We start from the raw sequence: 22,784 nt of genomic DNA, 5'->3' as shown, positions 1-22,784 counted from the left end.
TGGAAACCAAGGACCCAGAGTCTGGAGGAAGAATGGAGAGGCACACACTGCAAGATGCATGAAGTCCAGTGTGAAGTTTCCACAGTCTGTGTTGATTTGGGGAGCCATGTCATCTGCTGGTGTTGGTCCACTGTGCTTCATTAAGTCCAGGGTCAACGCAGCCGTCTACCAGGAGATTTTGGAACACTTCATGCTTCCTTCCGCAGATGAGCTTTATGGGGATGCTGACTTCATTTTCCAGCAGGACTTCGCACCTGCCCACAGTGCCAAAAGCACCAAAACCTGGTTCAATGACCGTGGGATTACTGTGCTTGGTTGGCCGGCAAACTCGCCTGACCTGAACCCCATAGAGAATCTATGGGGCATTGCCAAGAGAAAGATGAGAGACATGAGACCAAACAATGCAGAAGAGCTGAAGGCCGCTATTGAAGCATCCTGGTCTTCCATAACACCTCAGCAGTGCCACAGGCTGATAGCTTCCATGCCACACCGCATTGAGGCAGTAATTGCTGCAAAACGGGCCCAAACCAAGTACTGAGTACATATGCATGCTTATACTTTTCAGAGGTCCGATATTGTTCTATGTACACTCCTTGTTTTATTGATTGCATGTAATATTCTAATTTTCTGAGATTGTGGATTTGGGGTTTTCATGAGCTGTAAGCCATAATCATCACAATTATGACAAATCATGGCTTGAACTATCTTGCTTTGCATGTAATGAGTATATTTCATATATTAGTTTCCCCTTTTAAGTTGCATTACTGAAATAAATGAACTTTTGCACGATATTCTAATTTTTCGAGTTTCACCTGTATATTCATACAATTTTGAGATGATACACATGCTACCTCTGCATCACAACCGAAACAAAATATGATTTTAAACAACGTGTTTACTTAAGACATTTATACCCCCACCTTTCTATTCATTGATCGCTGAATATACACATCACTTTGAAAGCATGTATGCTTTCTTCTCCAGAATACAGCATAGTTTACATATTTAATTCGCAGGAGGTTGCACACTTTTCTCATCAAGAAATAATATACTGGTGGAAACTGTACAGTGATTTCAGATTGTCCCTAGGCTTGGAAATGCCTTTCTCTAAACAAGGTGTGGGCAAAGGGGGATTGTAGACGTCTGAAGCTTCTGAATGGAAAAATATAAGTGTGAGCATAAAATCCAAAGAGGCCAAAAGATACGTGCTTCAATATTACCCTGCCTTTGATATTTTTTCAAGGAAGAAAATAAGTGTGATTATAGGACAGTAGGATACCATAAGAAGCAAAATGTGTATTGAATCTTGACAAGCAAGACTCCATAAAACAGAACTGCAGCATAACAAAACTAAATAAGCTAGATTGAGAGTCTTTAAGGTAATTTATGCGTCAATACAAGAATAACATATAAAGCAGTGAGACTACATTGCTGCTGTAGCAGATAGAACAGAGACTTTTCTGATGCAGATAAAAATACGGGAGCGTTTTAAAGTATTTTCCTCAAACTCCTACTTGAAGCAATCCATTCCACTTTCTCTTCCCCCTGGTGGTGGTGTTCATGGAGGGATGAGTCTAGAATAACAGAAATGTATGCCTGGAGAATATATTTTTCCAGTAGGATTGCCCAACGTCATCCTAATTTCCAGCTAAAGCAAGAAGACCTCTATACTGGGCATCTGCAAGACTGGAAGATGGCGAAGGCCAGTCACTTTAGCAATAATGGAAAAGGCATCAGCTCATACAGTGTGGGAGTAGGCAATGATAAACCACACCTATCTTTTTACCAAGGAAACCATATGGATAGAAAATATAACATTGACAATGAAGATATTAATGTGGTGGATAATTTCTGCCTTTTAGAATCAACCATAAACAGTAAAGGAACAAGCAGTCAAGAAATATATTACAGACTAGCACTTGCCAGAGCAGCTGTGAATGCTTGGAAAAGATTACGGTAATGTGCTGTGATGTGTCCACACCTATAAAGACCAGAATCATGCAAGCAGTGGCATTCTTGATGACACTGTATGGAAGCAAAAGTTGGGCTTTGGAGAACAGGCTAGGAAGAGAATTAGCACTGTCGAATTTGGGTAAGAGGGAATTATTGAGAATACCATGGATAACCTAGAAAACTAAGAAATGGACCATAAAACAAATGAATTCAGAGTTCTTGCTTGAGACACAATTGACCAGGCTCAAATTATCCTACTTTCGATAGCTTATGTGAAGGGATAGCAATCTGGAGAAAACCGTTATGTCAGGAAAGGTGGAAACAACAAGAAAAGGATGTCCAGTACCAAGGTGGATGGAGTTAGTTACAGTGGTAATAAGAGTACCTGAAAGACCAGGTTAGGAACAGATCATCATGGGAAAAATCACCTATGTGTTTGCTAATATACACTCTTACTGTATATGGTATACTTGTTACAAGACATATATGAGAAAGATGTGTACAAAAAGTTACATATTTAGGAAAGTGGCAAATGATAAGGTTCTTTTATTATTCATGTATTTATTAGAATTTTATCTGCCTTAACTACTTAATTAAGTAATTACTTAATGAACCAACCTGTGGGTCATGGCTCACTAGTGGGCCATTTGGGGTTTGCAACTGAGCTGTGGAAACGGCCGGCATGCACACGCACGCACACCCTCACTTGCACGAGCAGCATGTGAGTGTGTGTGCACATGTTCTATTTGTGCGAGTAGCAGGCACACATTCGTGCTGCTTGCACAAATAGAACGGTGTGTGTGAACACACCCTTGCCGGCCACTTCTGCAAACCATCCTCTCCCCCCCCCCCATACCGGTCCGCAAAGCCTGAAACATTGGGGAACTCTGCTTTAAGTAATTGCATACCAAAGAAATGTAGACTTTTTGCATAAGAACTAATTTGGTTGTTGTCTTCTCTTTTTTTGTTAATAGTTCTGCATGTATTCTTTTTCTTTGGTTAATTAATTTGAAATAATTTTTTTTAAAAAATGCAACATGCAGAGCTGCATACTAAATGAATCATGTGTATGACATGGAGAAGATTTTGAGTGATCTGCACGTCCTTAGTAGAATAAATAAAAACTGGTTTAAAAAGGTTATATAACTTTTTTAAAAAAAACTTTGCTACTTCTCTGATGGTTTAATAGATATCAATGTCTTTTAGTGATGAATTCTTCCTGTAATAGTTTATAAATCTCAACTTACCATCATAAATATAGTTGGGGTTGAGAAGCTGAAAAGGAGAAGAATAGAATTAGCATTACAGAAATTTTCGCAGAATGTCCGTCTTTAAGAACAAAAGTTTAAAATTATAGCAAGCCAAGAATCAAAAACAAAACTTATGCAGGAAGTGACAGGCTGAGCCTTTCTGTTGACTTATGTACCGTCAATTTTCCTTGACCATTAGTAATTCAGATGCATGTTTAAAGGAAATATGGAATAAACTTGTACTAATTTTGGATTCCAACCCTGAATCCCGATTTCTTTTGTCTGACAACACCTCAACCTAACGAACTTGTGTTTGGTTAGCTATTCAAATTATGCTATATATGTCATGAGTATCAAGACAGCTGAACACATCCTATTTGATCATGAACCCAACTGAAAATTTCTCCAAGGTATCGTTACAAATTCAAATATATGTGCAGTTGCTATGTAACCTTTTACAAATTATATTTGATTGGGTAGTATGGGTGGTATGGATAATAAACCAAACTAAAGGAAGTCTGGAGTTTTAGCCCTAGGAAATTCTCCACCTATCATAGTAACAGATTTATTAATATTAATTTATTTATATTTATTTATATTTATTAATATTAATATTCAATTCAATCTTTTGTTGTTGTTAGTTGCGAAGTCGTGTCCGACCCATCATGACCCCATGGACAAAATTCCTCCAGGCCTTCCTGTCCTCTACCATCTTCTGGAGTCCATTTAGGCTCACACCTACTGCTTCAGTGACTCCATCCAGCCACCTCATTCTCTGTCGTCCCCTTCTTCTCTTGCCCTCAATCTTTCCCAGCATTAGGCTCTTCGACCAGCAAAAAAAATAAAAATTTAAATAAAGCAAAAATGAACAGAACTGAAAAGACCCAGGGCATAGTAATGTATTACATTTGATGGTGAAATCAATGGATGACCAAAGTCTGCCTAATTTTACAGAGATTGTAAAAAATCCTAACTATGTTCAGAGAAACTGAATTATACTGATCTGACAATAGTATTTACAAAAAATGATCAGAGTTTCCAATATATTTAATCAGGCAAATGGTTATGAGTCTGTGAGCCCCTTTAGAGGGGGGCAATACAACACGATATGAGTTGTAGTTTCAATGCCTGCTTGTCCACAGGGGCACAGCTCAGCTCATATAGAACTTTTTTATACCGGCCCTCCAGAACTGCTGTGGGCAGAGTTACAATGTGTTAAAGCCTATTTATTAATATATATTAAGTACCACTGAATGCAGAGATTGATACTCCACAGATATGATGCAATATTAAGGGACCATGTTTATAAACCACTATAAATTCTTTAAATCAAATTATTGCTTATTTCAGTAAATATTAACAAAATGAGTATCTCCCCATATCTCACATGGTCACAGTAATTTAGATACATATAAAAAAATTAGGAGAGAAAAAAAAAGGTTAGTGATAATACTTTAGAGATGTCCCTGGGTGATTGGGATTACATTATTTTGAAGAAACGAAGACAAATAAAAATGAATCCCAGAGCAGAGAAGGAATGTGGCACCAATCATCCCAAATTCACTAAATTGTACATTAAAAACAACTGGAGGCATTTTCATGGAATCAAAGTCAAGAGATGACATTTGAAATTATACACTCTTAATTAATTAATTAATTCTTAAAAGATTAATTGTGGCTTACCAGATCAGTATTACAATATTACCAATCTCATTTCAGACACCTAATCGGTCAGAATAAACACCTTTAAGAGACTCAGCTTCTTTCATCCCATATAGGAATTGAATTATACCCAAAACATCAAAAAGATTTAACTAATTCTGGAGCTAATACTACATTAATTTAGAAAGCACAATGGTACCGTACTCAGAATAATTTTAGTTGCTCCAGCCTATAAGATTTTCATGCCAGTGGATATAGCTATCTCTCATAAAATGAGTTACAAACCTAGCTATACTATTAAAACTCTGCCTGTTTTTATTTTTGTTTTTATTTTTGTTATCAAGATGAATGCTCTTGATAATCAAATGAAACTGAGATTTCCTTCTGTATGTTGAGAATGGAATTGCCAACTTTTTCATCGTGCAAGAAAGGAATGTTAGTCTGGATTTGTATCTTTTTGCTATTTTTCCCCCCAGGAAATATTGGCAAAATTTATCCCGTGTTTTATAAATTAAAAGTTTTTAACATTTTTCAAGGATAAGTATTTACAAACGTTAACGTCGGGAAGAAATACCTTCACGGAAACCTTATTGGCGAGTCCATCTCTAGATTTACGGTAACCATTTTCTAATTTGCCTTCCCTTTTGCCGTCTTTGTCTTTTTTCTCAGATTTTTTCCTAAGGCGGAGTGCTGTGTGCCAAGATGACGACTTCCTGAAACCAGAACATAACAGACTGTCACTACCTTCCTGTGGATGGCTTTGACTGGGGAAAAAGGAAATGCTTTAAATGAACCTGGAGGAAAAGAAACCTGGGAAGATAAGAGAAGCCCACTTCAAATGACAGTGAGAACAGAAAGATTTCATGAGATTATGAGGTTCTTCCAATTGTCACTTTATGGAATATATGATTTCTAACATCATTGTAAAAGAAGGGCAGTTTGCAAGTCAGTAAACTGCAGCTATGTTTTTGGTTTTTTTTTTACCATTTGTGAGGTAGCTGAGGGATACAGTGTCCCCGACTATACTACGATGGGCATAGATTTTTGAGATATATTAACCATAGCCAGCAATTTGGAGGTAAAAGAGATGTTACTTTGTAGTAACGAGTTAAGAGATTATAAAACATGCTGAGAGAGCTAGTTTGGTCCAATGGTTAAGGCACCAGGCTAGAAAGCAAGATGCTGGGTGTTCAAGTCCCACCTTAGCCATGAAAGCCAGTGGGCGACCTTGGGTCAGTCACACACTCTCTCAGTCCAACTCATGCACAGGGTTTTCGCTGTGGAGAAAACAGGAGGAGGGGAGTGTGTTGGATACGTTCAGTGCCTTGAGTTATTTGTAAAAAATAATAAAGGCTGGATAGAAAGAAAGAAAGAAAGAAAGAAAGAAAGAAAGAGAGAGAGAGAGAGAAAGAGAGAGAAAGAAAGAAAGAAAGAAAGAAAGAAAGAAAGAAAGAAAGAAAGAAAGAAAGAAAGAAAGAAAGAAAGAAAGATAGTTAATCTCAGCAGCCACTGAGGCTTTCAATTGGAGTTTTCCAAAGTGTTGTAACTTTTGACCCCTGGCTGATTCACAGTGGATAGGACAACAAATACCTTAAGAACAATGTATGTTTTGCCATGACTTTAGAGAAATAACGTTAAATATTATCCTTCACTAAATCAGCCTTTCTACGTAAAATATTTTAGTAAAATACTTATTTTGTAGTTTTCATTTGTACTGTAAAAATAAATGGGAGCCCATTTTGTATATCGGAGAACTGGATCCCGCCTAGGAAAGTTTATATCACTAAGCTACTACAGGACTCCGTTGCTATTGCAAATTTAACCAAGTCATCAAAGAAGCATGCATTACACCTACTTCATTGTTCCATCAGAGTTATCAATAGTGACTGCACTGGTGTGTCCCAGGACATAGCCGGGGATCCAGCCCTCGGCTGCAGGACACTGGTCAGTGGCGGCTCGGAACACCAAAAACATGTTCTGTTGATTGCTGGCTAAAATTTGCACGACTTCTCCTTGGTAGACATTAATCTCATCCTCCTTCACTGCCGTATAATCGTGTGTCACCAGCATGGTGGAGATATTGCTACTGCTGCTACTTTCACTCTATAGAAGAACCAATTAGGTAGAGAGAGAAAGAGAGAAGAAAAAGGGAAGAAAAAGTTGATAATGCACACAAATAGAAAAGAATATGACAGAATAAAAGGCTGTTGCCTTTTAAGCAGCTATATGACAGTGGGATGTTAAATAATGAAATTGAGCTGTTATCTAAATACCTCTGCAACAAGATTTATCAGTATGAAGACAATATTCTAATTTTCCATTACTAAGGGCAATTGTATTATTTTTCTGTTAGTATAATAATTAACTTCCTTGTGGAGTTGCAGTATGGAAAGCTTGTATTTCTTGACATTTTTAGAAACTCTTGTTTTCATGTTAAAGTGAAAACAGATGACTAAAGGAGAAGTGACTCACTGTACTTCCTCCTAGTAGGATACAGGAGCCTCGGATTCCAGGCTAATTGCTGAATCAGATGAGACTCTAAACGGCTAAATACAATGATAAAGTAGGTCGATGAGTTCATGGGTTTCCTAAGGGTGGATTAAGTTCCCTTTTAATAGTGTGACATAACTTTCCCCAATGAACTGCACTTCTCCAAATTTTTAGAATAATGCTCTGGGAAAAGGGAGTTATAATCTATCTTCTGCAAAGCAACACACTGGAAAGGCTGGAGCCAATGCCAGGGTCTAAACAACAATAGCACTGAGACTTATATACTGCTCCATATTGCTTTGCAGCCCTCTCTAATCAGTTTACAGAGTTAGCGTATTGTCCTCAACGATCTGGGTCCTCATTTTACCGACCTCGGAAGCACGGAAGGCTGAGTCAACTTTGAGCCAGTCAGGATCGAACTGCTGACAGAGGGAATGCAGAGTTAGCCAGTATTAACCACTGTGCCACCAAAGCCTCAAATGGCTTCTTTAACTGTCTTTTGTGGTTCAGCAGGACATTCTAGACATTCTGGTCCAAATCTTATATATTGTATACATTTCTGAAGATTAAATTACTCTTATCCACAGCCTTCAAGCAATAGGGGTCTCCAATAATAATATATTGTTAGATATGATAACAATATATGACTGTTTGGTTATATAGTACTTCTATGTAGATGTATTTGAAGAGTCATATCTGAAAAGATCATTTATAGTTGCAGAGAGGAAAGTGCATCTTTCTGCATGCAAAAATTCTCAAGTGTAGCCCTGGACATTTTCCGATAAAATCAGAAAATATTTTTATTTGAAACCACGAAGAGCCACTGTCAGTTAGATTTGCTGACTTGCTAAACCAACACATGATCTCATTCAGTTTGAGACAGCCTCATATATACCTAGTGTCATTTAATTAAGGTTATATGTTATATTCAACAATGACCTCATGTCTACAGAAATTATCTGAATGGCTATTCTGGGGGACCTGAGCACTTGCTTTTGCAAAGGGCAAACCTTCACTCATTAAAAAATCAAAAGTTTTTCCTTCGGAGGTAATGAAAACTTAAAGTATCAAGAGCAGGGTATTTCAGAATTTTAAAAATCTCTAAATATCCTTAGAAACCGTAAATGAGTATCAAGCCAACTCACTTCTTCCTTATACACCGATTCAGATTCTGCAATCCTGATTACATACCTTTTCATTGTGTTCAAAACAAAGAACTGGTTATTTATTAAGCTGCATCTCAAATAGGATTTAAGATGCTTCTTAATAAACGGACATACGTACAATGAACTCTTTTTCTTTCAACTACAACAGCTGAAAGACCTTTCAGCTATAACTATGACTAAAAAAAATATCAAGATCCAAGCATTAAAAACTACTGTAAAAGCTAGAATTTTTTTAAGGAAACGAGTCATTTAAGAAGCTAGGACCTTAGATCAGAACTATTTAATTCAGTCCACGTACAGCTTTTTAAACCTTGCAACATTCTTGGATCTTAGAAACTTACAGCATAATTTCCTGCAATTGGCATTGTTCTTGCCAATGATTTTCCATGCTCAACTTATGTACTCAGGCAATTTTGACTGTTCAAGATTAAATGTTCTGCTAATTTAATTAGATCCACAAGTCCTGCAAAAAGTGATTTGCAGATTGGATGTTGCCATCCACTGACCTGAAAGAAGGATGTTGCTTCTTTATCAGAACAGAAGTCCTGTGAAAAAAAATTTAAAGAAGGGAAACTACTAATAAAGAAAAGTGACTAGTTTTTTTTTAATCTCAAGGTGTTGCTTGTGTAACAAATGTAAAGTCTTCTACCAAGAACTAAAGGCATACTTTATTGTAAATAGCATTTTGTTTCTAGGCAATCTCTTAATAACTGTTGTTACTTTTAAACATCAAGATATAAATTCTGTAATCGGCTCTACATATCTGCACGTCCTTGAATCCAAAACCCCCGGTTTTCTTATAAAATGGGAAATTTGCTTCAAATCACATTTCCCCAGTTAATTTTTTGATACTTTCCCTCTGATACTTCGCATTAATAATACGTATTATCTTTACTTGCAACAGCCTAGCAGCCTATTTACACTGGCTGCCAGGCTGACGTTTTCCTAAGAAAACAATTAAAAAAGCATTCTGCAGTCCAATTAAATCAACAGAATAACAATAGGAGTTGGAAACAAGAGGATACATGCAAAGCAGAAGTTTCGATCCTAAAGCTACGCTCTAGGAAGTGAAAGAAGAAGAATCAGGACAGTGCTATATTGTTAAAAAAAAATGGGTAGTGCATGCTTGCAATAACATTTCTGAAGGCCATGTAATATATAACTAATGGTGTGCAGAAGCTGTAAAAGGAGCTGTAAATTGTACAGTACACTGAACCAGGGAAAGGACAAGAGTTTATATGTACCCCATCACATTTCCCATGAGCAGTGGCTTTTTTTCTTTTTTTTCTTAATGCTCAGGTCTCCTTTTGAATGACAGAAGTCCAAAACCGAAGCGGTAGATTTTGTTGACGGACCACCATGCCATTCCCTTGCAAACCAAAGAGTGGAGCAGCTAAAAACTGAATCTGAAATTATTCTAATATATATCGGTCGCTTTTTAAACACTTAAGATAGGTAAGCGATGCAGCTAAAAATATAGACTGGTTATGGATAGTGCTACATTTGTGCATTTGACAAAGTGAGGATTTTTTTTTTAAAAAAAAAAGGAAGATTTTTTTTGCCCCATTTTAAAGATAGCAAAACGTTAACTGAACATTTAAAGTTAACAGAACGTCGCAATTCCACTGAAATAAAAAAAGAACTCAGAGTGGCAGTTAAAGAAAACCTCTGCGTTCGTCAGAATGCCAGATAACAGAAACAACAGGGCTGAATTCAAACCCTGTTGTTGTGAGGTTCCCAGATACATCTCGCCGGCTGCTGTTGGGAACAGAACGGGCTGGAGTCTGGATCAGCAATATGCTGAGTTCTTCAAAAGTTCTTCCAACTTTTCATCGACACTGAAAGAATAACTGTGGTGCTTGTATCTGAACAGAGGAGGGAACCCTGAACAAGTCTGCCATGGAAATATAGAAGTTGCACGAATTGAGCTCCACCATGGTGGCTGTGCACAGCATATTTAAATTTCTGCCTTCGTGTTAGACGAAAGAAAGCGAAGAGCAAAGTTAGTAGAAACCAGGCTAGCAGATCTTTTTTTTTTCTTCCCCTCAGCAGAATGAAGAGTTAGAAAGTTTTTTTTTTCTGTGTACCTGTATACATACTGCAAGCCCGTTGTCTTCTGTATACACACACAGAGAGATACGCTTCTACCAAAATTTGACAGGAAAAGTCGGGAGCCTATCTGATTTATTATTGCAGAGCAGCGATACAGCGCTGGAGAGCCAGAAGTTAGTATGGAGATATGATGGTCACGCACAAGAAGGGGAGATGGGAAGATTTTTTTTTTAGAAGAGCTCGCAGGATAGGAAGCGCTCCGGCTCTTACCCCATTACTCTGGGTGGAGTGTACTGATTGCTCGCTGGTCGAGGAACAAGTGCTCATGCGGTCTGTGTCCTTGCTGTGTGAAGAATGGCGGTGGACCTGGCGCTGGAGGGAGTCATTGTCCCCGGGGAAAGTGAAGGAGCCCGGGCGGCTGACAGGGGATGCTGGGATGGAGCTCCAAAAGGAGCCCTTCTGCAGGGGGCTGCTGGGCGTAAACGTTTCCTTTCCGAAAGGAGACGGGAAAGTCATTGCAGATGGAGAGTTTATCGGAGAGATGGCTCCTGGTCTCGGTTTCCCCAGCGTCAGCGATCCTACGTTGCTCCTCGAGCGGTTCTCCTCTGAACTCCCACGGCATTCCCTTTGGTCCGAATCTGCCGAGCCACAAGGACTTCCCGATGTCTTCCGGGGGCTCTCCATTGCTTTCATCTTGGGGATCTTCTCTATTTCTGGACCGTTCTGCTGTACACTGGATGGATGCCTGCCTGCCTGGCTAAAGCCAGCCTCTAGAGTGGTGGTGTGGGGAGGCAGGGAGGGATTGTGAATGGACGTACCTGACATCTTGTCTGCCTCTGCTTGGACTGAAGTGGCAGAGGAGACCAGGACTGGGGAGTGGTGTCGGACCGGCTGCGGGATCCGGGAAGGCCTGCTACGGCTGGAGCTGGGGATTCCAGGGCAGGTGCTAGGGCCACTGTTGTTGCTAGTGCTGCTGCCTCCAGGACCACTGTGGTTCCTCTGGTACTCAATAGGTGATGTCAAGGCTGCAATAAGAAAGAAAAAAAGGATCACATAAAAATGAAAGCTGATGTAAAGCAGTCTTTCATACTGCAAACTAAATTTGGCCCGGGAGACATTAAGCAGTGGTTTTGATTGGCAAGGCTTACATCATCCGTGAAACAGCGTTTTATACCCTGCTTTTGATGGAGAAATAGCCCGCTTAGCAAGCAAGAGAGCAGAAGGAAAAATGACGAACAACATTCTTGTCTTGACTTCCAATCAACGTCTTTTTATACATACCAACGCCTCACCACCGTGCAAGTCAAAAGAATAAAAATATAGACATGAAAAACATATAATTAACCAAAGACTAACGCCTGCCCTGTATAAAACATCGTGTTCCTCTCTTATTACCTCACCTACGCCTTGACAGTTGTTACTACGAAATGATATAATAATCAAGCAACAACATACATTTGTGTTGGCTGCAGTGTCCTGGGGTCGCGTGATCACCATTTGTAACCTTCCTGCTGTCTTCTCAAAACAAAGTCAATGGGCAAGCCAGAAGGGAAGGTTGCAAGTTCCTCAGGGAACAGTTCCTCCACCAGGCGGCAGCCACCTCACAGCCTGCCATGCTTGTCCTGGCATTGCACTGGTCACCCACACACCCTCCCCTGCCTGGGACAGCCAACCCCCTATGCTGTTGCACTTACGCTGGTCACCCACACTTCCCTGTGTGCCCTCATCCCATCTGGCAGCATCTACCCACTGATCTTTGCATTCATGCTATGCTGACTACTCACACAACCTCCCCTGCCTGACAGCCGCCATTTACCTGCCTGCTGCCTTGTTGTGAGTCCCCTGGGATTTGCAACTTCCTGCTGACTTCCGCCTTGAAATTGGTTGCCGGAAGCCAGCAGAAAGTTGCAAGGAGGCCCTTGCTTAATGACCTGCAATCTCATTTAACAACAGCAGACAAGCAGTGTCCCCAAAAGACCTGGCACCTCTAATGAAGGAAGTTAATAAGGTGCTTGCAAAGATGAAAATAACATCTGTCGAAGGGACAATCAGCCTACCACCAGTTCAGCAGTGGGGGTTACAGGATAACTGGGTACTAAAATCAGAGAACCTCAAAACAAAATCATATTCATTCCCAAAGTGGAAAATCAGACTTGAGGCCAAGATAAAGAAATTAAGATCAGATGCAAGTAACTGAAAGAACACGAAAGAGCAAAAATTATGTAAGAATCAGGACATGCCTAATAAAAAGCATTGGCTTAGTCCCAGAACAATTGAAAAAGCATTGGAAATCATAAAGCAACAAATAACAGCAGGAGCTGGCAAAATTAACCCCATGAGGCACCCAATTTAAGCAAAATTAGCTATTTCAATCAGATCGAAGGTGATTCTACAAAGTATAACAGAAATTCTGAAAATGGGAAATCAAACAAAAAGAAAATAATTCAAGTTTGGGCAGATCTATGAGAAATTCAATAAACCTATAATAAAAATTCTGGATGGATTAAAAAATAAAATTGAAGAACTAATAATTATAGCAGAAATGGTTAAAAACTCAGCGAAAAGGATTAAAAACTGGACAGTTCCTGAAAATAAGAATTTGGCTTTGGGCTCAAATGTCTGACTAGCTTATATTCAATTATAACTAAAGAAGTTGATGTATTGCATAAAGGACACATTAGTGATTGGTTAATAACTGGCAAAACAGATCTGATTCAAAAAAAATCTGGCAAATGGGAAAACACCAGGGAACTATAGGCTGATAACTTGCTCGCTAAAATGGTTAAATTACGATTAATTCATTACCACTTAGTTGGATCATCCAATGTTTGGAAACAAAAAATGTCAGTAACACATTAGAAGGTTTACCATTTAGAAAATTACGCTGGTTTTCCAAGATTTGGTTGATTTCATGGATCCACATTTGACGTACTCCTGGACTGGTGGAATGCAAAACAAAGGTCTCCATGACATCACCTGCTCTTGATGTTAGTGCAAATTTACACGGATCGTTGTCTACATTTTCCTCCAAGCAAAGGCAACTCACCTTTATTTAGACAGAAAGCAGGAAGTTTAGAGTGATTTTCACCCTCGTGTTATTATTTTTGATTCAATATATAGGCTAACAGCACTAGTTATACTGATCACTAGTGACTGCAGACCTTTATATACCTGATTGAAGAAAAAGATGCACGGTTGCAATAGCATAATTAACAAATAATATCTGTCTGCCTGCACAGTCAAGTCACTTGCAAGTATAAATTACTTACCTGTCAAATACTGGAATACAACAACTTTGACAGCACAGCAATAATTTTATATTTTTGGGGAAAAAATAGATGATTTCCTCTCTTTTATTTTCAACAATATAATAAAACAGGTCATAGGAAAAAAAATTACATGGTACAAAATTGAAAAACGTATCAGCCCAATCCCTTCCCAGTTTAACCAAAACTTCGCTGCCTAGTTGTTTGTTAACTAAATTTAACAAATCTTTAAACTGTTCTAATTTGCATCTGCCGAAAGAAAGGGAGCAGGCAGAAAAGAGGAGTTTTGCATTTTGACACCAAATAAATTGCAAGTGATGATTGGGAGTCATTTTACATATATATTAAACTTTGAGGAAAGGAACTTTATAGGTAATCTGCAGAACCCTGCTGTGGGGTAAGTGCTACTCACTTGTAAATGTAAACCCCAATTTCTTCTTTTCATAAGTTACCTAACATATACTCATCTTAGTTCATTTCAGAGCAAGTATTCAGAACAAAGTTACAAAGTAAGGCAAGATTATACCAGCTATTAAAAATAACCACACTTCAAGCTACATTCCAATTGCAACAAACCAGCCAATCGGTGGTAAAAGAAAGCATCGGTTTTAGAGAGGGTTGGGTTTTAATTTAGATAATTCAGATTCTAATTCTCGTTACAGGTCAAAAAGGTTGCAATCTACAGAGCGATAAGAAATTCTGAACCTCTCAGTGAATCGGCCAATAGATAATTTATTGCTGATCACCTTAATTGCAATGGGCAATGTAGACCTAAGAATTTGACTTCAGACATTTCCTCCCCTAAACAGATGCTAAGCTGGAAGGTCTCTTTACTTCGCCTAGAGGGGAGCCCTCCTCGTCAGCTGATGATTTTACCACATAAATGCTGCTCTGCCTTTCTCAGGAAAGGGTGGATATTATTATTTATCAATCAAATTTATTAGAGCTTCCTAACTCGCAGAAAGTGCCCCTGGGTGACAAGACAACAGTCCAATAAAACAGTAAAATAAAACAATTGCTACCTAAAACAGTTCTATAATAATTATTCAAGGAGCATTAAAAGTATAAAGTCGGGACTAAAAGAGGAAAAGAGAAAAACAGACAGAGAGATGTTATTAAGAATTGTAGCCATCCCACAAGTTCACCTGCCCCCTAGTCTTGGGATGCCTTAAAAAGCTCAGGAGTGATGAGACTCAGCTCATCTCTTGGGGGAAGAAGATTTCACAATGCAGATGCCTCAGAGAAAAGTCCCGCAACTTAGGGCCCACCAAATGTAGATCCCTAGAGTAGACGATGGATCTGTAAAATACTCATTTCCTTGGATACTTTGGATAAAATGTTACTCCAGATTGTATTACTGAGAAGAGAATCTAATACTGTTTTATAATTGGGGACTGAGAACTCAAAAACTAAAGGAAGCCATTCAGTGGCAGGGCCATCGAGAATACAAAACTCAAATTTTATTCTAAGGCCAAAAATACTGGACTATTAGGGATTTAATCTGAACAGCTAATTTGGCGCATTTTGGCTCTTCTATATAGTTTCAGTGAACCAAGAGGTGTGGGAGCTATTCTGGATTTCCCTGTTGCTTTCTTCTGTATGTTTCGCTTCACTCTGTCTAATTGGTCTTTGATTCTATTTTATTTCCCAACTGCACAAATCTATACAAGACAAGCCCACGGTAGTATTTCCCTAGCCTTTATTCAGTCTGAAGTCAATCAGAATCAGCTCAAATATGTAAATCTGGCTTGTAACTTTTTTTTTATTGGATGTCTATGGAGATTCTCAATCATCCAGATCAGACATGTCAAACACAAGGCCCGGGGGCCAGATCCGGCCCGCGAAGTGGTTTCATGCGGCCCGCGAAGCCATCATGATAACAGTGAGGGAACGGCCCCCACTGCCTTGGCCCTGGCCCAGAGACCCTCCTTCTGCTAGAGACCCTCAGATCTGTCTCACTCCTGCCCAGGCCCCCATATGCACCCTTGATGCGAATGATGTAGAGCTGGCCACGCCCACCCAGTAGGCCATACGCACTCTAGCCACACCCACCCACTAGGCCACACCCACCCAGGCCATACCCACCCGCCGCCTGAGGGCAACCGCAATGCTGATGCGGCCCTCAATGAAATTGAGTTTGACACCCCTGATCCAGATTGTGGTTGTCCCAAAGGTGCTTTTTTCAAAAGGCAACTAGATTTTGTTTTTTATTGGGCTATTTGTGCATCGTAACTAGTGCAAACCACAAGCCTTTTAAGCTGAAGCTCATATTACACAGTTGAAGGATGTGGCTTCTGGTTCCTAAGAAATATGCCAGTCATAAATTAAAGGCTAGATATTTTTTGGATGTAATTGTCAGAATGATGGAAATCAACAGGAAAGAAGGCTGAATGGAAAGTATTCAGAGCTAAGAGCTATTTCAGCTAACCTCCCTGATTACGTTTTTTTGAGCTAGAGGTTATTCCAAACTCAAGAAATGAATGTCACAGGAGAATCAAATAGAATTAAAATGTCATTAAAATTCTATGTGTAACTGTACAATTGTCCAAACACAAACATACAAACATAAATACCTTGATACTGTTTTTAAATAAGAATCCTGGTGTGGAGAAACCTTTCTTTTTATCGAGAGGCTCACTGAATATCACAATCTGCTCAAAGAGGAAGACACGTCTTTCTTTGCAACGTGGCAAGAGCCCTGTATCTTGGTCCGTAACAATGAATGTATCTTGCAGCAACAGCTTACCCTGTGCAACGATTTTACCCTTAAAACAGGGATCAAAATAAATGTAATTAAAATTTTTATTCATCCACTGAAAAAGACAGCGGTTAGCTGAATACCCAAACTATTAGTTTCATGTAAAATAGTAATTTTCCGAGACCAGGGGAACTGTTCCGCAGCCCCCCCCTGCAGCCCGATCTGGGCACCAGAGGTGTTTTCCGGGATGCTGCCACCCGGATCTGAGGCTGGGGGATGCTTCTGTGCCCCCTGTGGCAGGACCTGGGTGTCAGAGGCCTTTTCCAGGCCACTGCCGCCCGGAAACGAGCTGTTGGAGGACTACATAAGCGTCCCCCAGCCTTAGATACGGGCGGCAGCAGCCAGGGAAACGTCTCCAGAGCCCGGATCGGGCCACGGGTTTCTGCGGAAGCATCCCCTGGCCTTAGACCTGGGTTGCAGTGGCCTGGAAAAGGCCTCCAGAGCCCTGATCCAGCATCCAGAGGCACATGAAAGTGTCCCCCAGCTTTGGTTCCTTTCTCCGTTGCAGAGAACAGAAGCCTAAGTACCATGAGCTCACACGAGATCAGTAGTGTGAGACTCACCCCATTGATCATGTGTGATTTTCCATGACTTTAGGCCTCCATTCTCTGCCAACACACCAAAGGCTTGGAGCAGCCAAGAAAGCGAATGATCTCGATCTTCACAGGGTGAGTATTGAAGGCCTGGTGCCTCGGGAGACCCGGGGTGGGGGTGGGGAGGGAGGGAATAACCAGGATGAATGTTGCAGAGCCACTGTGGTCGCTCATAAGGGCGAACAACTGCCGTGATGCTACAATATTCATAATTTCAGGACTTGCTTGTAAGCACTAGGGTGCGCTCATCACGTAACTTTGAATGAGCGTTAAGTGAACGCTCATAACTTGGGGATTATCTGTATCACACAATTTTTCACAGAATTCTAGATTTGGCAATAAATCTCTTCAGCTCTCTGCAACATGTATGTTCAGAAAGTAAGTTCCCATCTTATCTCATTCACCGAATTTCACATGTGTAAGGATAATCTGCACTAGCTTTATCTACCGCACATGTGGTCTAAACCTAAAAACATTGTTTTTACATACTCTGGTCAAACAATTCCTAAAACTACTATGCTAGAACAAATGAGAACAGGTCCCTGAGAGAATGGAGTGAAGGAAAAGTGGACAAATAATACATTGTGGGCCCAGCTTTTAGAAAAAAGGATCATGCTGTCTAGGACGATTTCTATCCTAAGGCTCTGATTTTCAGTCAATGTCACATTCCTGAGTCTGGATGTAACTGGACAAGGAATTTTAATTCGATTTTACAAGAAAATCTGAAATTTGAAACAGCCAAGAACATTCATGAAAGCGTCCCATTTGATTGTAAAAAACATTTGTCATAAAGAAAGAGTACAAAGCCAAAAGAACTTACATCAAATCCTTGTAAACGACCAACATTCATCATATCATTGCACCGTTTTGGAACGATGCACATTACTTCTACGGCTCTCTGTTTAATAAATTGAGAGAAATTAGAGTACTAGTTGCATCCCCCCCCCTATCACATGTAGCAGATTCGTTAAAGTTATTTTCCCCACAACCAGGCATCCTCCAGATTTGTTACAACTTTCCATTACTCCTGTAACTAAAACAAGATTTTGTAGATCTAATGTTAGGATTTTATGTCATGGATACTATACTTTTCTCCTATATCCATTATATACTATTTAGAATTAAGTGCCAGAGTTATGGTCAGTTTTATGAGCCCAGGGACCTTGTAATCACTGTTAATGGGAGGAGTGAAAGTACAGCATGAAAATGGTATTCCAGCATGAAAATGGTATTCCATCATAATAAAATTCTTGAAGCCCCTTATAGATGGGTTAACAATTTATAACTTTTGCTCCCTCTACAGCTAATGCCATTTTATCTGATGTAGATCAGCTTGCTGAACAGTCTTAGGTTTCAACTACTGATAGGAAGATACAACCTGGATGAAGCTACAGTGTCTGGGAAGGAAAGAAGGGTTGATTTGGATTTTTGCTCCTTTGCTAGTGAGTCAGCCAGTACCAATAAGTACCAAGCAGTTACATGCATGCTGTATTGTATACCTGAATGGATCTAAGTAATGATGGGGAAAGTAACTGAATTCATCATATGAAGGCCAAAAGGAGCAAACCAGTTATCCTCAATTCCATCTCATGGGATGAGGTAAATGCTGACTTGGGGAACTGAGAGTTTATCCTCTCACAGGGTTCCTGAGTTTCAGCTGAATGCATTTTAATCTCTCTCTCTCTCTCTCTCTCTCTCTCTCTCTCTCTCTCTCTCTCTCTCTCTCTCTCTCTCTCCTCTCCCTCTCTCTCTCTCCACCACACACAAACACCTGTGCGTAGCTGCACATCCAGGGCTAATGGTTTAAGAGTGCCAAGATAAAATGGTGTCTTATGCTAAAGTAAAACACACTGGGACATTAAGGAGTATAACGCTTGTAAAGAGAGTTTCTAATCAAACTGCATTCTATTGTTGCCATCTACTGCTTTGGGTGCATTAAAATGCATTTTAGAAGTGTCATCCCAAGTCATCTGACTATTATCTTCCAGAATAGAAATGATATAACCTATAATCATCTTTGCATGAACAGAGGGATAGGGAGGAAAGCACTGACTTGGTCATAATACTGAAAAAGCATACCAGATTGTTATTACTATTAAGACTTACCAAGAAGGTGTTAGAATTGTTTTAAACAATATTTTTATTGGTCTGAAATCATAAATATACTTTAAAAATAAGCAACATTTTTCAAGTACCTCTAATTCTGTTGTATCAAGATTAGCTTTTTTAGAGTATTTGAGGAAATCCTGTGAAAAAAACAAACAAACCACAACCATGGAATTAGATCTTCAGTTTAAAACAGCTGGAAAGTCCTCTGCCTCAGAAATGGCAGCTAATAAAATAGATATTTATCCCCCATTCATTTATAGGTTTTCTATGAAGCCGCAATGACATCAAAAATAAAACAGTTAGACAGAACATTCAAATGGTAAAAACAAAGTAAAATACTGTCTGTTTCCTGACTCTTTGATTGCAGATACATCAATGCAATAGTTAGTCTTCCATCTGCTATGTTGAACCACCATTTTCTTAGAAAATACATTTTTTAAAACAGAAAAATGCATTTTGCCAGTAAACATTGATTTGGTCTTCAATATTTATCTTTTTACCAAATTAAGACCTTTGCCTTCTGATCTCAAATCACTGGTTTAGCTAAAAGTGGTCCGAATTCTTCCAGTATATATCTCAAATATTTTCTTTCTATGTTCTGATTTTATTAACATTATTATTATTTACTCAGCATTGATAAAGTTATGATTTGACATCTTCCCACTTTTCAGCCGAACTCTCTGGGCTTAGGGAGAGAGTTAACAGTTCACTACTACTGACGTAGCCACCCGTTTGACTGATGCCAGCAGGAACTTCTTTCCTGCTGGCTTGATGCATTTCCTGATCCACTTATCTTCTTTGCCTTTTAATCTCTCAAAAAATAGGAAGCCTATCCGCCAACTGTCCCACTTGAGCATGTTTGAAGTGTGTGACCTCCGCTGTGTGAACACTTAGCTTTTGCCAGATTTGTTCTCTTAAGATGGAAGGGGTATGGGCCGAGCTTGGGGACCATAATCTCTTGAGCTCAATGAAGTTTGGAATTAATCTTGGTCGCGAAGCAGGGAACACGTCCTATCGCCTTGTCTCGATTGACTACACACAGATCCACTTTCAAGACTGAACCCCTAATTTCTCATGCCTTTCAACTGAAGAGAGGGTTTTTCAAAAAAAAAAGACCATCTTCCAGCAACAATGCTAACGGAGAACACTCTGAGTGGTTCAAAGGGACTAGTTGTTACACCCCAAAGAAACAAGTCACATGAGGAAAAAAAGTGAACGGCCAGGGGTGGAAGGACGCTTGCACTTCTGATAAAATGATGGAGAAGAGAGCATACATATAGAGGTATATGTATTTCCAAATGCGACATAGTAATTTAAGTGCAAATCGGAGCATTCCGTTACTTACCTTTAGTAACAACTGATACTTCATAATTCTTTGCACTGGCTTTATCAGCAAATCTGTGAGCTGAAGTCTATGACCCAAACGTTGCTTCAGATCCTAGTAATAATAAGTAAAGTTCAGAATACTTTCTATAGGTTAAGAAAATGTGTTAGGTACATTGCATTTTACGTTTCCCCACAGTTTCTCCTATGCTTAATTCTCAATTTTAATTAGAAAATGAATTGAGATGTTTTGTTTTTTTATTTATGTGAAAGTTTATCAATAAATAGAACATTCTGTATATATTCAATGAAGGAGAAGGATTTTTTTTAAAAAAAAATTGAGTGAGGGAGAGAAACCTTATTGTTTCATCCTTGCAGCTGATCTTATTATCCTTGCCTGAACAAATGAAAAGTGGAAACCTGGTTAAATTCAGTGCAGTTTCCTGTGTTGTATAGTTTTGGGATGCTAAACCTGAGGGTGCCTGCGGGGTATATTTGGGTGAAAAAGCAATCAATTCACTTCACTTTGGTATATGAACCAGTTCTATCCTGTCAGGTCTGACAAAAGCAGGTTGAAAGATTTTCCCCAACAGGCCTCTGAATTATATCCAATTTATTGTTAATCACTCACATTCCCAGAAGTATATGCAATCATTCACATTTGGGAGCGCAGCTGCCTTACTTGCCTTTATCAAGTTGTCAGAATCAGCCTTGCAGAAAGAACTTTATACATAAGACATGGCTGAATAAAAACATCCTTATTAGGTACTACAGCTATAAGTATTAATGTCCCTTTTGTTTTCCCCCCTCATCTGAATCTCCTTAGTCTGGTATGTATAAGCAATTGGGGAATCTACGACTACATCACTGATTCACTTTAATCAGTTATTCTGATTTAGCTTTACAGTGAAGTCACAGGCTACATGTAATCCATCTCTGAACTGGAATTTGCTATACAGAGATATTAAATATCAGAGTTAATAGACAGGAAACGCATTCATTCATTTGGTAAAAATAAACCAATTTCAGCCCCAGTCCCAGGGGTGTTAATATATCAAAAATGGAAAAGAATAAGTAAATTTGGAGAAGATTGTAGCTGTTTCCCTTCTATCAAGAGACACAGATTCAGTACACTCCCCCCACCCCCCTTCTTGGCACTTACCTCAAAAAATGTATCAATGTATTCTGAGACAATATGCTCAGACTTTGGTTTATTTTGGCAATAAACTATATACATGTGCAATCTTCTCTCCTGGAATGAAAGGAAGGAACAATAAATGTGTAGTGCAGAAAAACATAAAGCAAACTGACATGGACCAAAATAGAGATTACTATAATCTGCAAATTCTGGTTCTGTTCTGGTTCATCACAGCTTGAAAAAAAATGTTTACTGTATGCCTTAAATAGCAATTATCTCTACAAGCATAGCACTATCTTTTTCAAACAGAAGCAGGAAAATCATATTCGATATGTATGGCATGTTTTTATCAAAACAGTGATCTCACCAGACAATAATGAAGTATGGATATAACTGCCATTGCATTTAATAAATTGTGGAACTGATTAAGATATATACATGCATATGGTTAAAGCACTGATTTCCAAACCTCTTGCTCTCAAGGAACTTTTTCCAGGTAGGTTTTGCTGGTCACCAGCTCATATCGATATTGGCTTAGATCACGGTGTCAAACTCGCCACATCACATGATGTGTTGCGACGTATTGCGACTCTTTTTGCATTGCTGGCAATGGGGTGGGTGCAGCTTCAGTATGATGAAACCAGCCCGCAGGCTGGCAGTTTGACACCCCTGGCTTAGATTTCATAGCATGTTTTCAGTGTTAAGTAGAGTCAAAGAAAGGTCTAATGCTTACCTTCATTTTATAGTGGGAAAAAATAAATAAAGGACTGTCTATCTAGCCTCAACTCCTACAGTCACCACTTTTATCTTATTGACAATAGTTTCTGCCAATTAGGTTAGGTATTTATAATAAACTGAGCAACAACTATTCACACAAATCTCTAGGCACTGAGATACATGGAGCTGACAATATGAGAAAGTTTTGACCACAAAGAAAAAAAAATAGGAGCGATGAGTTTTAATAACTAGGTCACCAGACCAAAAAACCACTAACAAAAACCGGTTTTGCTTGCATGCTGAACTT

General features: G+C 39.2%; 1 protein-coding gene across 2 annotated transcripts in view; it reads right to left on the bottom strand.

Annotated features, from left to right (window-relative positions):
* TRIO (trio Rho guanine nucleotide exchange factor) overlaps window positions 1-22,784 on the bottom strand; it is a 266,591-nt gene that overhangs the window by 10,745 nt on the left and 233,062 nt on the right. Inside the window, exons 42-51 of one of the 2 annotated variants that reach the window (XM_081322967.1) lie at window positions 21,785-21,874; window positions 20,645-20,737; window positions 19,386-19,436; window positions 18,011-18,088; window positions 16,413-16,604; window positions 13,442-13,619; window positions 10,844-11,598; window positions 6,721-6,968; window positions 5,440-5,578; window positions 3,201-3,228 (exon numbers count right to left, since the gene is read on the bottom strand). In XM_081322967.1, coding sequence (XP_081179093.1) covers window positions 3,201-3,228; window positions 5,440-5,578; window positions 6,721-6,968; window positions 10,844-11,598; window positions 13,442-13,619; window positions 16,413-16,604; window positions 18,011-18,088; window positions 19,386-19,436; window positions 20,645-20,737; window positions 21,785-21,874 — 1,852 coding nt within the window. Of the gene's footprint in view, window positions 1-3,200; window positions 3,229-5,439; window positions 5,579-6,720; window positions 6,969-10,843; window positions 11,599-13,441; window positions 13,620-16,412; window positions 16,605-18,010; window positions 18,089-19,385; window positions 19,437-20,644; window positions 20,738-21,784; window positions 21,875-22,784 lie in introns of those variants that run through there. The other variant, XM_081322968.1, reaches the window with a different exon arrangement.

The sequence above is a fragment of the Vipera berus genome (genome assembly GCF_964194415.1).
Source record: "Vipera berus genome assembly, chromosome: 3".
Classification (NCBI taxonomy): domain Eukaryota; kingdom Metazoa; phylum Chordata; class Lepidosauria; order Squamata; family Viperidae; genus Vipera; species Vipera berus.
This window is presented reverse-complemented; position numbering and strand designations above follow the sequence as displayed.